Source organism: Selaginella moellendorffii, unplaced genomic scaffold, assembly GCF_000143415.4.
Source record: "Selaginella moellendorffii unplaced genomic scaffold, v1.0 SELMOscaffold_51, whole genome shotgun sequence".
NCBI lineage: Eukaryota > Viridiplantae > Streptophyta > Lycopodiopsida > Selaginellales > Selaginellaceae > Selaginella > Selaginella moellendorffii.
This window is the reverse complement of record NW_003314312.1, coordinates 574,230-587,778: the sequence shown is the minus strand read 5'-3', so window position 1 is coordinate 587,778 and position 13,549 is coordinate 574,230. Positions and strand designations below refer to the sequence as shown.

General features: G+C 46.3%; 6 protein-coding genes across 7 annotated transcripts; 4 read left to right on the top strand and 2 right to left on the bottom strand.

Annotated features, from left to right (window-relative positions):
* Window positions 1–3,753: 3,753 nt before the first annotated feature.
* LOC9634200 (transmembrane emp24 domain-containing protein p24delta7) lies at window positions 3,754–4,805 on the top strand. Its single transcript, XM_002981929.2, has 4 exons — window positions 3,754–4,013; window positions 4,202–4,414; window positions 4,481–4,557; window positions 4,619–4,805. Exons 1-4 carry the CDS (start codon window positions 3,801–3,803, stop codon window positions 4,761–4,763), a joined length of 648 nt encoding a protein of 215 aa, XP_002981975.1. The 5' UTR covers window positions 3,754–3,800; the 3' UTR covers window positions 4,764–4,805.
* A 2,240-nt stretch (window positions 4,806–7,045) lies between these two features.
* On the bottom strand, window positions 7,046–8,470 carry LOC9634595 (pentatricopeptide repeat-containing protein At2g35030, mitochondrial). Its single transcript, XM_024686856.1, has one exon. The coding sequence runs from the start codon at window positions 8,468–8,470 to the stop codon at window positions 7,046–7,048; it is 1,425 nt and encodes a 474-aa protein (XP_024542624.1).
* A 394-nt stretch (window positions 8,471–8,864) lies between these two features.
* Window positions 8,865–9,647, top strand: LOC9634199 (transmembrane protein 70, mitochondrial). The gene is made up of 2 exons (XM_002981928.2): window positions 8,865–8,941; window positions 8,994–9,647. The coding sequence occupies exons 1-2, from the start codon at window positions 8,914–8,916 to the stop codon at window positions 9,539–9,541; spliced, it is 576 nt and encodes a 191-aa protein (XP_002981974.2). The 5' UTR covers window positions 8,865–8,913; the 3' UTR covers window positions 9,542–9,647.
* On the bottom strand, window positions 9,572–10,700 carry LOC9634594. 2 transcript variants are annotated; one of them, XM_024686924.1, is made up of 7 exons: window positions 10,495–10,700; window positions 10,395–10,428; window positions 10,262–10,332; window positions 10,095–10,189; window positions 9,976–10,043; window positions 9,809–9,919; window positions 9,572–9,748 (listed from the first exon to the last, which is right to left on the bottom strand). In XM_024686924.1, the coding sequence occupies exons 1-7, from the start codon at window positions 10,664–10,666 to the stop codon at window positions 9,610–9,612; spliced, it is 690 nt and encodes a 229-aa protein (XP_024542692.1). In that variant the 5' UTR covers window positions 10,667–10,700; the 3' UTR covers window positions 9,572–9,609. The 2 variants fall into 2 exon arrangements, with proteins under 2 accessions (XP_024542692.1, XP_024542691.1); XM_024686923.1 differs by having other exon boundaries at window positions 10,395–10,683.
* A 23-nt stretch (window positions 10,701–10,723) lies between these two features.
* LOC112350556 lies at window positions 10,724–11,708 on the top strand. Its single transcript, XM_024686925.1, has 7 exons — window positions 10,724–10,882; window positions 10,937–11,027; window positions 11,080–11,134; window positions 11,193–11,267; window positions 11,323–11,385; window positions 11,457–11,513; window positions 11,586–11,708. Exons 1-7 carry the CDS (start codon window positions 10,756–10,758, stop codon window positions 11,658–11,660), a joined length of 543 nt encoding a protein of 180 aa, XP_024542693.1. The 5' UTR covers window positions 10,724–10,755; the 3' UTR covers window positions 11,661–11,708.
* A 103-nt stretch (window positions 11,709–11,811) lies between these two features.
* LOC9634593 (UV-B-induced protein At3g17800, chloroplastic) lies at window positions 11,812–13,543 on the top strand. Its single transcript, XM_002981927.2, has 2 exons — window positions 11,812–12,548; window positions 12,615–13,543. Exons 1-2 carry the CDS (start codon window positions 11,977–11,979, stop codon window positions 13,456–13,458), a joined length of 1,416 nt encoding a protein of 471 aa, XP_002981973.2. The 5' UTR covers window positions 11,812–11,976; the 3' UTR covers window positions 13,459–13,543.
* Window positions 13,544–13,549: the final 6 nt, after the last annotated feature.

Below are 13,549 nucleotides of genomic sequence, written 5' to 3'. Positions count from 1 at the left end.
TGGCAACTCCAATCACAACAACACTTGGCACTCTTTGTCATCAATTCCCGGCTTTGTTTCAGCAACTTGGGGTCCCAATGTGGGCTCTTTGTGGAGTGGCACTCCCTCAAGCCCCAGACATAGCTCCTATTCCTGTCGTCAATGCCACAGTCTTGATTCCAATGCATTCATAGTTCCACTGACAATTATAGGTATCAATGTAGAGGCTCTTGTGGACTCCGGCTCAGCCACAAACATTCTCTCCTCCACTCTTGCTCAACAAGTAGGCCTCCAGGTCCATGAGTATTCTAAAGTCATGCTGAAGACCTTTGTAAATCACACTGTAGCACCTGTGGGAATTTGCCGAAGTGTCCACGTTCTCATCCATAGTCATGAATCCACAGCCGACTTTCTTGTTGTGGACTATGTTGCTTTAGGAGCCTCCTCACAGGAGAGGTTCCCGGCTTAGAGATTCCATACAACTCTATCAACATGTGAGTTTTCAGGAAAGAGCAATGGCTCTTGAGCTTGTGGAGCACAAGGCCTATCTAGATGAAGTAGAGATGCAACTTTGGCCACTAGATGAAACAACTTCACTCGATATTGACCCAATATCACCCGCATTTGTGTTGCTGAGGGAGTTTGCAGCCATGGAGCATGATTTCTCTTCTTCCCTTAGAGTTGATATCCACCAGGCAATCTGTGATGTTGTACTAACTATGCGTTTACAGGAAAATCTCTAGGTCACATGTAATTTACTATATGACCTTGTGAGTGATGATGAGAACACATTTGCAGTGACTCAGAGATTGCTTCTAGCTATGACTTATTCTTTGGACCATCTCTAGCCCTCCACTATGGTCCACAACACTCTGATATTGCAATTGGATGAGGTGCATGTAGGCCAGAAGCTTGCAAATTATCTATTTGTCAAAGGTGGAAAATGCAACATCTTTTCTCTACCATGAGTTTGGCTCTTTTCAGAAGCTTCTCTAGCCTTGGGATGTCACACTAGACCTCTCTAGCCACAGGATATTAGCTGTAGCCTCACCCACAGCGATCTTGACATTTTCCGTGGCTGCTGACATTTCACTTGACCACCAGATTCTTATGAGCGCTTTTGATTGAGTTCACTACTTTGGAGGCTCTTCCTTTCATGCTCTAAGGGCTTCAGATGTCACTACTCATAGCTCAGCTCCAAATTTCCCCATATCAGCAATACTACTCACTTTGGGCCTACACTACATCACATATTAGAGGGTGACACAGCCAGCTTTTGTAGCATCTCTGGCCTCCTTCAAGACTCTTTACAACCTCCTGGCACAGGCTCACACTAGAAAAGAGAGCTCCAAACTTTTTATATTGTGAGATTTTTCCTTATCCTTCTCTTTTCTTTCTTTTCACTTTACTTTTCCATCTCTCTTTCACTTTTTCTTCTTTATTTCAGATGGTGTTCTTAGGATGGAATAAGCACAAGCCTAAACTTTCACCTTAAGGCTGCATCAACTCCTCTCATCTGGGAGCTCATCCATTTCACATCTTGCTACTTACAGTTCCTAGGTTTTCTCTATATGGTTTCACTCCATCTATTATCATCATCACTATTTATCACGCACAGTCATAATCCGTTCATTTTGTTACTCGCTACACCACTATTTACCACTCATTACAGTGCCTAGTTCACATTTCTTCACTTTTCTCACTATGCACACATGGTCTTAGGGATCCCATTACATCACACTATCCATCATCACCATATACAGCAGATGCACCAATAAGCAACAGAATCTAGCATGCCAAATTCAAAATATGATCTAAACTATCTAGATGCAACAAGTATAGGCAAATCTAGAACACTTAGCAGCTGATTTCTAAGAGTAGGTTGGACCTAATGTGCATAGGATACTAGACATTACTATGGGTGGATGTTTTACCCGATCCCACATTCATCTACCAGTGGAACATAGTGATTCTAATAGATACTTACAAAGATTGCACGACTTTGCTTCTCCTACAATGAGCATAAATGTTACCAACAACTTCAACTATATTCATAAGCTGCCAAATCCCCTCCACTATCATTCCATTACAATTGGCCACCAGTACTTTCCATCATTCATCTGTTAAGCCATTGTTCTCACAATTACCACCCCGAGGCAACACATTCACTTCTATCACTTCATTCCCTATGAACTTTGAGAGCAATTGGGTTATGTTTGAGGCACTTTCCAGAGGTGAGGAAGCTTTAAGTTAGAGTCTAAGTAAGTGGTCCTTCTCCTTGGTTTCATGTTTCCATCTCTTTTTTATTTTCCTTTGTTTTTATCTTTTTCTTTTCTTTTCTTTGTTTCCTTTTAACTTTCTTTTCTCCTCTTGTTCTAGTGTCTAATTCTTTTGTTAAGTTTCCCTACATGATTTTCCCTTGACTCCAGAACTCCACACTCTCTTAGAATTCCATAGACTTGTCTCTAAATTCCATTACCCAAGTAGATATATATATGCTAGATAATGAAGTTGCTCAGCTCAATGATTTTATTGGTTCCATTCTAGTAAACTTAATTGACTAATAAAGTAGAGGTTTCTATTCGGCTTCAAAGTCACCATTCTTTTTCTGTATCAAGAATAAATTCTTATGGAGGTGATTCTAATATGCAAAGGCAAGGTTGATAAGGTGTGTCATAGTTGTGGAGGGGGATTGCCTTATATGCACTTAGAAGAAATATATATAAGCAAAAATATAATTGTAGCATAAAAATAGGAGTAATTGAATGTGATTTAAATTGAATGTTTATGGTTCAAATGATTCATTATACTGCACAAACTTTAATTAATATAGGATCAAGAGGATCCACCTAGGTGTTGTCAATTCCCACAAATGGAGCCTCCAGCAGCCTCAAGATTCTTGAGCTAGCATGTTGAACAAAGGTTAGCTCTATTTCTATTATTATTTTATAATTAACTAGTAATTATAACTAATATTTTAGGAATAGTGATTGTTGAATCAGTTGAACTAAACACTTTAAATTTATAGTAATGAGGTATTGGCGGGGTAATAGAAAATAAATTAGTTTATCGGGTAAATCTATTCAAATGTAGAGCGGGAAGACGATCCTGGCCATAAATTTGAGCACCATGTCCGTACCATCGCCCGATACATTGTACGTGGAGATGTTGATCTCGCCAGCGACCGCCAGGAAATCCCCCACGCCGCCCACCACCGCGCTCGTGCTGTAGTTCCCGCTGCCAAGGATCTCACCCGCCACGCTCATCGATCCCCGCGGCCTGATCGTCGTCGTGCTGTTGGTAGAATTCGTGCCCGGCGCGGCCGCCATCGCGATTGCGCTCACCATGATCTGGGTGCCATTGCGAGAATCCTCGAAGGAGACGCCGCGGGCGCGGCAGTAGGGCGGTGTGGATGGATCTGGCGTGGGCGTGCATTTGTAATCGAAAACCCTGCCAGCGCCCATCGCGGCCGGATTGGAAGATCCGAGCAGCGGGGCAGAGTCGGATTGGAGCTGCGCGGCGCTGGCATTGGAGAGAGGGACGTGACAGTAGAAGAGGAGATTGAGCGATGGCTTGGAGACGCACGATTGCGCGGCTGTGAAGTTACACGCCGCCATGGCAGTCGCCGCCAGCGAAAGAAGCACCAAGAAGCGAGAGAATCCGATCCTTACCGCCATTGCGATCGAGGATTTCGAGCGCGATCGAGCGAGCGATCGATCGATCAAGAGAAACTTGTGTATCTTTTACCCCTTTTGCCCACTCTCTTTTATAGTCAAATCTGCCCTTAGCGATATTTTAGGTCTACCGCAGTCTCTCCGGCGATGGCCAAGGCGCTGTCGGCCGCGCTCTCCGTCCTTGTGATCTCACTGCTCCTCTGCGTGTCGCCCGCGCGATCGCTCAGCTTCGAGATCCACAAGGAGCGCACAAAGTGCATGAACGAGGAGCTCCACTCTGGCGCGCTGGTGTTGGGCGAATATCGCGTTACCGATCCCAAGGATCTCGACAAGCCGGCGATCCACAAAATCCACGCCCGGGTAAGCTGTCTAGACTCTAGACGGATTTTGCTCCGGAGAAATTTGCTGCGTGTTTGCTTGGTCAACTGGAGAGATAGATCTAGCTTACGTTTCCAATTCAATGTCTTTCCTTGGTGCGTAATTGGAATAACTGTGATGGATAGACGATCAAACTTGGGTCATCTCATCTTCTTATTTTGTTTCCATAGCTGTCTGATCCAGATGGATACACGCTCCATCTGGCCGAGGGAGTTGACAAGGGACAGTTTGGTTTCAAAGCAAGCACAACGGGAGTTTACGTTGCTTGCTTCTGGCTCGAGAATGTGGACGCCAAGGAAGCCGTGGTTGCGGTCGATCTCGACTGGAAGACTGGTGTTGCCGCTAAAGACTGGGGAAACATTGCCAAGCGCGAGCACATCGATGTAAGCTATTTCCCTTTTGGTTTCGTATCAAATGTAGAACCATGACAATTCTTGGATGTGTTCCAGGGAGTGGAGCTGGAGCTTCGAAAGATAGAAGAGCTAGTGGATTCCATTCACGAAGAGATGCTCTTCTTGCGAGAGAAGTAAGTGATAACGTTTGTTTCGCAGCTTCGTTTAATCGATTGTGAGAAATTGTCATGGCAGGGAACAAGAGATGCGCGCTTTTAACGAGTCCACGAACACAAGGATAGTCGTGCTCGGTGCACTGTCCTTGCTTTTTTGCTTGCTGGTAGCGGTCTTCCAATCGTTCCACATGAAAGTGTTTTTCGAGAGGAAAAAACTGCTGTAAACTTTAAAATGACAAAATAAAATCCATGAATACAATTTTCCATGCGCACCATACAATTTAATAAGTTAAATAATAGTTAAAAAGTTAAATATTATCCTTAAACTTGTATCTTTGATCTAAATTTTATTATTTATATGGCATCTTGAGACTGGTTGGCTTTGTACTATAAACTCTTAGAGTAAATAGGAAAGTGGATTTTGATTGTAAAAATGTTTTTTATTACATTTTTGTTTGAAGTGTTTATAAGTTGTTCATTATATAAGCCCATCCAAATGCTAAGCAAATGTTCATGATATACACTTCAATCTTGTGAATACACAAGAATCTTAAATAACATTGAATTTAAACAATGTGGTAGCATGAAGTTTCTGTATTTCAAACTATGACACCAACCATCTAACTCTAACAAACTTACTAACAATCAAAAGAAAAAAATTAAAAAATTAACACAATATAAATGTTGTCACAAAATCATATGTTTATAGCAGACATATTTTTTCATCTACAATGCACTTCTTTTATCTAATTTTATCTATAAATTTTTTATGTCTTTTGTTCTAAGTTATAAATGATATAGGATTCGTGAAAGTTTATCATAAATTAAATAGTTCAAATTACTTGCATGCTGTGAAGATTATTTAGTTTTTATCTTTATAATATATATAAATACTTATACATAGGAAACCAACTAATGTCATAATAATAATAATAATAATAGAATATCATTTACTCTTTAAAATTACATTAATTATAATAGTATTTAATTTATTCTTAATCAAATCAAACAAAAAATTATTTTTGGTATCTATTTGCTAGCTAAAGCTTATATTTTCTTTTATAAAAGAGTCAAAATCAATAAAAGAACCTATATTTTCAAAATAAATATAATTTTTAGAAATTTTTAAATGAAAAATATTATCATTATATAAATAGTGGCTATTTTTAAATGATTTATAAATTCTCTTATAGATAAAATTTTTTTATCTCGTTTTCATTACTTTATATATATTTCATTGCCTTTTATACCCATCATACTATGTAATAGAAAATATGTCAAAATATACAATATAGTAGGTCCAAATTTAGAAATCCATTGCGAATCTGTAAATGGTAATCTTGGTATTCAAATTCTAAATGATGAAGAAAACTTTTATTTAATTTTAAAGAGTGATGGATACAAAAAACACTTTCCTGGTATGACATTAAAATTATTTTTTAAAAAAATTAATACTTTTACTATAATCAAGATAATATAACTTATCCATATGAAACTATTATTGAATGTTATATATTTAGTTATGCAATTTTTCAAGTTTATAATGATTCATATAAACAAAATTGGGCTTTGCATAAAGAGCTCATGATTAGTAAAATATATTGACTTAGTGCAAAATAAATAAATAAATAATAACTAAGTTATCACTAAATATCAAGTTTTATAGTTACAAAACTGGTCTGTTGGAGTGATATTATATTAAACCTTTGGAAAAGGAATGTTAGGAATGTTTTGGAAATGAACAATGAAGGGAGTGTTTGTTGGAATAAGTTGATCAGATCATATGAAATTTCTTAGGTCAATTAGTATGATGTAATACAAACCTTGTCAAACTGATATGTCCATAGAGACAATTCATCGTCTCCAGCAGCTGATGTCAGGTGATAGCTGTGGGCGGGAGGGAGAGGGGCGGAAAATACAAAAAGGAGGTGCACCTCCACATAAGCGGAGAGGGAGTGAAACAACATGTTGTTTTACAGGAAGTCTCTACTTAGCACATCAAACAACAGTTAGCCCCTCTAGCACACCAAGCAACCTCCTACACTAAGTAGAGGGGCTGACTGTTGGCTAAAGCTCTTAGTCTTTCAGCATTGCAATCTTGTGCCATTGTAGTGATTTGTTGAATTAATTTTTTCCTCCAATTCTTTTCAGAGCTTAAAACCATGTGAGACTACTTTTAACAGATCTGTTATTCTTGTTCTTGTTGGCTCAGTTTTATTTTGTCTAGACATTTGTGATGTGCTCCTCCTACAAGGTTGAATTTGAGAAACTAGTTTTTCGGAAATGACAATCTCCCTCCAAGCGTTTATCCTCTTGATCATATTGCAAAATACGGCACAGAAAACACCTCACAAGAGATGTTGTCCTATAGCAAATTCGAAATTGAAGTGAGAAATGTCTAGCTGATTGTGGTGTATTCTGGTATCCACACTTCTCCAAAACTGGTTGTGAGAAGATATATAGTCAATCTCTACTGCAAGTAGCAAATGATCTTTGCCGACCATGTTTATAATCTTCCTCTGTTAGCAATGTAGGCGCTAGAGAGAAGCACGTACGGGCAGGCCTCGTCCTGCTGGAACTCCACCACACGCCGCGCGATGCGAGTCCCCCTCTCCGCATCGCCATGGATTTGGCATGCGCCCAGCAGCGTCGTGCAAGCTACCACGTCCTCCTTGAAGGGCATATTGTCAAGCAAATCCTCCGCCTCGTCCAGGCGCTTGGATCGCCCAAACAGATCGATCGCGCACACGAAGTGATCCAGCGTTGGCGGCGCCGCTGTGAGCTCCTCGATCAATCGAAAGCACGACACCCCCTCGGGCACCTTCCCGGCGTGGCTACAGCCGTACAAGAGGCCCACGAATGTGACCCAGCTTGGGCGCATTCCGTACAGGACCATTCCCGCCAAGAGCTCTAGGGCTCTTTCGCTGTGGGCATTGCGCGCGTAGGCGTGGATGATCGCGTTCCAGGAGAGAGTGGTCGGATCCGGGACTGTGGAGAAGATTTGCGCTGCTCGATCTAGCTGTCCTTGCTCGGCGTGCGCCTGGATCATCACGCTGCAGGTCACGGCGTTGCGGCCAGGGATTGAATCGAACAGGGCCTTGGCTTGGCCGACGCTGCCGCCGGAGGCGTAGCTCGCGATCACTGCGGTCCAGGTGATCACGTCGCGCCGCTCCATTCTTTCGAAGATCTCTCTCGCTTCTTGGGGATTTCGCTGCTCCAGGCACGCGTTGATCATCGTGTTGCCGGATATTACGTCCTTCTCTGGCAGATCCAAGAACATCTCTCGCGCTTCTTGGATGTGTCCGTTTTGAGCGAAGATTGCCAGCATCGTGTTGAGCGATGTCATGTTCCAGGCGCTCATCCGGTGGAAGATCGAGGAGGCTTGATCCAGATTACCGAGGGAGTAGGCCAGAAGCAGCGAATTCCAGGCCAGGATGGACCGCGATCGCGGTTGCTCCTCCTCCATGGCAGTGAATATCGATCGCGCTTCCTTTGCCCGGCCGCCTTGAGCATAGGCTTGGATCATCGCGTTCCAGGAGATGATATTTCTCTGCGGCATAGCGTCGAAGATCTTCCTGGCTTCGTCGATCTCCCCGGCTTGAGCAGCGGCGGTGACCATGGCGGTCCAAGAAACGATGTCCCACAGCGGCATTCTCTCGAAGATCATCCTCGCTTCATCGGCAAGACCATTCGCGGTGTAGGCCGCGATCATGGAGTTCCAGGAGACGTCATTGCGCTCCAGCAATCCCTCGAAGAGCTCACGGGCCTCTTGGATTTGCCCAGAGAGGGCAAATGCCTGGATCATGGGGTTGTGCGTGAGGCAGTCGTGCTCCGGGGATGAATCCAGCAGCTCTTTCGCCGTGGCCGCAAGTCCAGACTCCGCCAGTCCCGCGATCAGGGTGTTCCAAGATACCAAATCGCGATGGGGCATTCTCTGGAAGATGGATTGGGCTCGATCGAGATCTCCTGTTTGGGTATGCGCTGCGAGGATCTGGTTCCAGGACACCACGTCCCGCTGGGTCATGTCCAGGAACACGGCGATGGCGTCTTGGAGGAGGCCGTGCTGCGAGTAGGCGGCCATGAGGATGTTCCAGGAGAAAACGTTTGGGGTTTTGATGGATTGGAAGACACGCTCGGCTTCGTCAAGGCTGAGGCACTTGGAGTACATGTCAATGAGGAGATTGGAGAGATAGATGCTATCGCGGTACTGGCTTGCGAGGATTTGGAGATGGATGCGCCGCCCACTGCAAAGATCTCGCTCGCTTCCACAGTGACGCACAAGCTTGGCCAGGAGGTGGAGACGAAGGGCCATGGAAGAAGCATTATAAGAACATACATTTGCTCAAGAACTAGGGTTTAGGGTTTTTACGGGCTATGGCTGCCGCGGCTCTCCGGCGCCAAGGTGAGATCGTCCACATTGTCCATGTGATCGACTGATTTGGATCGATTTCTAGGTTTTGCGCTCCGGCTAGCGCGGCTGGAGCACCAGCGATGGGCTTCTCAGCCAGCTCTTCGGGAAGATCTCAAGCAGGGGAAGGTAGCGGCGCCGGCGCCGGCTTCCAAGCCGGAGGTTGTGTACGAGGGCGCCATGGCCGGCACACTGAGGCGAGTGAAAATCCTCTCTTTCACCTCCTTCGTCTTCTCCTCTCTCGGCGCTCCCGTGCTAGCGTTCCACACATATCCCGAGGTCTCCGTCGTTGCAAAGTCCTCCATAGCTTCCATGATGATGATGCTTAGCGCTCTCACTACTGCTGGCTTGCATTGGTACGCTGGTCCTTATGTTCGCAAGCTTTCATGGAAGCCCGGTTCCAAAGAGGTCGCCATTGAGACGCTCGACGTCTTGGCTCGACGCGTCGAGCGGAAGATCCAGCTTAGCGATGTCCATCCTCCCGACACGAACAAGCCTCTTGTTACGTTCTTCGCCAGGGGGAATCACTACTACATTGAAGAGGATCGTTTCCCCAGTCCCGAGCTTCTGAAAAAGCTTGTTCCCAGGAGATGATGGAGAGTTTGTTCTTGGTCTTTCGTTTGGTTTTATGGACTTTGGATAGAAACTTTGATTGATCAGAGCTATTTTGTTGTGGTTATGAGATCTTCCAAGCTTTTTATGTCGACGTCGTCGGTCACAACTTCCGGGGTGTCGTCCAAGAAGGCCATGGCAGCCGCTTTGCCTTGCTCGAGAATGGGCTGTGGAACTGTTTGGAGAAGCCTGAGAGGAACACAGGATATTGTTTGGTCTTGTTTGTTTTTTCACTACGCTACAGGGTACCTGTCCAAGGCTTGCATGGAAGTTCCAAGCTTGGCTTTCATGGAATCGACAGTGATGGAGGTGTCATCTCGAGATCTTCTCAAGAGCAGTGAGTCCAAGTCCTCCAAAGATCTGGGAGCGAGCGAGGTAATTTTCTGTCTTAAGCTTTTCTCTTCGCTTGTACTTACCTCAAGCACAGCTTTACAGCGTCTGCGGCAGCTGCTCCATCTCCCGACTCCGATGCGTACTCCGCGACCTGAGACTCAGATAAACTTAAGAACAGATGAAAAAAAGGATCGCTTTTTACAGCACGAATGTTGCTCCTGAGGGATCCTGCTGGTCCGGAACGAAGAAGGGCCCGTGCGTCTTGATACTCGACCTTCTCGCCGCCAAGTTTGGCTTCTACTTCCAGCGTCGTCAACGTAAGGTTCGTTTGCTTCTTTCAAAGAAAGTATTTTCTCTTGACAGGCTTACCGAGCTCCTGAAACTGCGATTGGCACAGGATGATACCTGGGATATAAGTCTCTAGTGGATCCAGCTTCTTTCTGTGGAATGGTTTGTACTGAAATTCCTTCACAGTTTTATGTAAGCTCCAAGAAAAACTTACTTTTTCATGTATTTCTCCAGGCCCGCTCGAGCATCTGGATGGACGAGAAGCAGCCATTCACTTGTCAGCCCAATCCAGACCGAGACGAGGTTTTCTCTACCTTCTGTGACGGAAGTGAAGAGTCCAGCTACCAATCCAGAGCTCAAAACGAAAGCCCTCCTACCATTTTGTGCTGCTGGAACTGGTGAGAATTGCGAGGAGCAGCAGCAGTTCAATCGCGCCACCCCGGAAGAGCAGAGCAACGGAGCTGCAAATTCGATAGAATGAGTCATCTCATCCGACAGGCCCGCAACAAAAATGGAGATCTTTTACTGGAACGGAGCGTAATTACCTAAGAAATAAGAGCAGCAGTGGTAGAAGAATGGCCTGCTCCTGCCTTGGAGTGGTGGCACTTCCTGGAACTCTACGCTGGAATTCCATTTCCCATTTGCCCATCAGAGCTCCTCGAGTTCCTTGTGCACTAGCGTCCTCTTCCTCACTGATCTCTGGTAAGTTCTTCGCTTTCCATTTTTCCTCCAGGGTTGTCTCAATCGGTGCTCTAGACAGGGATGCCAATCTCAAAAGAGGAACTGTTGGGGAAGAACGATTTAAAGAGAGTGCTGTTCCAGGAACATATTATTGGAGTGGTGCGAGGTAAAGTTCTAAAGTTTTAGCATCACTTAAGAAAACTAACATTTTTGCACAGCGACAAGTCGGCCGAGAAAGTGGAGGTGAGATTCAACACTGGCAGTGGAGACAATGTGAGTGATCTGCTCTTCAATCGACGAAATGGTTTTCATTTTTTCTTTCTTTGCTCAGGTGACTGTGACTGCGAACTCTGGCGAGAACCTGCTGAAAGTGGCCGAGCGTTGTGGTGTTCTTGTTCCAAATGATGTAAGCTCTCCACTCAAAACGTTTTGCTAATCGAGTCTCATTTCTCGGCCTCCAGGACTTTTGCTTCGAAGGAACTTGCTGCCACTGCGAGCTGGACGTGGTCGGAGGCGCACAAGAGGCAAGTTTGATCTTTTCGAGTTCTCGACTGAAGTAAAAACTTCGTTTTTTAAATTCTCTCGCTCTTTTCAGGCTGGATACCGAGCCGAGGCAAATCGAGGAAACCTTGTAAGAAGCTGCATTTGTCCGGTAAGCTTTTAATCGATCAAAAGCTAAGCTCTTGTTGCGATCAAAAACCATACCCTTTTTTAATTCTTCCAGGTTCCATCCGGACGATCGACTGTAGAAGTGAACGTTATCAGCGACGAAGAAGTCTGGGGGGATAGTGTTGTGTAGTAGAGGAGATTTTTCTTTTTTCCAGAAGCTTATCTTTTGTCCGGGGAATATGCTCTGGGACGCGTGGTCGGCTTATCTATGTGTACTCGACGGCCACGATCTCGTCCTGGCACGAGGGTGTCCCAGCCGTCCGTTTTGGGTGTGTGGGCTAAGAAGATGGCGGTGGCGGCGTGTGAGCGCGAGGACGAGGATGAGCGGCGCCGCGATGAGCCGCCGATAATCGGCTAGCGCAGGCTTTCAGTGGATTCGCAATGCATCGATCTTGAGAGGTTGAGTTCTCCAGGAATTCCGCTCGCGAGATCACTGTAGGGAAGCGATGCATCTGGAAGCTGCGGCGTCAATCTGCCGGCCTCGCCACGCTGCCACTGGAAAGATTTCTTCCTCGCTCTCGCTGGAGGGAGGATCGATTGCCCTCTGGTCGCTGGCATCCCCCTCGAGCTGCTTCATGACAGGAAGAAAGGTACCAAGTTTTGCTCGTTCTTGCAAGAATGGAGCTCAGGGACGAGATTTCCCAGTGGGGAGTGGGAATTCCATCCCAAAGGCGACCTGGCTGCCAGATTCCTCCTCGCCGCCAACGATGCTTTTCTCATCCAAGAAATCGGTGTGGGCGGCTCGATCGTGTGGAGAGGAAGGCGGCGCCACGGCGAGCTCCTCCGACGAGGATTCGCATCAGAGGGCCATCGAGATCGCGGAAGCTCTTGTCGCGGACAGGCCAATCGCGCCGCTGGAGCCAGGCTCTCCCGCCGGCCAGTTCTTGATGCAAACGCTCAAGGGAAATCCACACCTCTTCCACGCCGCGGCCGAGCAGCAGCTTGAGCTACTCGATTTGGAGAGGAGGAGCGCGCTGGAGCAGCCAAATCCAGCCGGCAACGATCACATCCTCTACAAGTAAGAGCTTTTCTTGTTCTTCCGCGATGACCATCCTTGGAGTTGACGAGCTTTGCATTGGAACAGGAGGATCGCGCAGCTCAAGTCCGAGGAGCGGCGACGAGCAGTCCAGGAAGTGATCTACGTTCTCGTCGTGGAGAAGTTCCTCAAGGCCGGGATCAAGATGGTTCCAAAGATCTCGGCGCTCGTCAACCGAGAAGGAGGGAGCGCTTGCTCCTGGCCGATCCAAGAGAAGGATCTCGAGAGCGTCCACTCGCCGGAGGCGTTCGAGATGATCAAGGAACACATGGAGATGGTTCTCGGCGGACACGCGACGCTGAGCCGAGTGGAGCCACACACGGTGGCGCAGATCAGCAAGCTCCGAGTCGGGCAGATCTACGCGACGTCGGTCATGTATGGCTACTTCCTCAAACGCGTCGACGAGCGCTACCAGCTGGAGAAGAAGATGAAGATCCTGACGAGGGTGGCGGAGTCGGGGCGGGGATTCACCACCCAGTTCTTGAGCATCGAGAAGCGGGAGAGCTCCGAGATGATCCAGGCAGCAGGAGCAGCGAGCGAGCTCGATCTGGTGAGCTCCTCCTCGCGATCGCCATCGCAGGTGGCGCTCAAGAACAACGATCTGCGAGCGTATGTTGCCAAGTTTGATCACGAGACGCTGTCGAGATACGCGACGATGAGGACGCACGAGACGGTGGATTTGATCGAGAGGCACGCCGAGGCGCTGTTTGGGAGGCCCGATTTGCGAGTGGCGGCGGATGGCAGCGTGGGTCTTGCGCGAGACGATGCAATCCAGATCAAATTCGCGAGCTTGAGAGCGCTGGTGATGGAGGCGGCGGCGTTTGGGAGCTACTTGTGGGACGTAGAGAGCTACGTAGACATACATTATAGAGTGGTGCCAAGAAGGAACTAAGCTAATTTTGTAAAGTAATCGGGTTTAGCTGTAAAGCTCTATCTTATTAAAGGTAATAAAAAAAGAACACCCTTTTAAAAGTTAATGGATT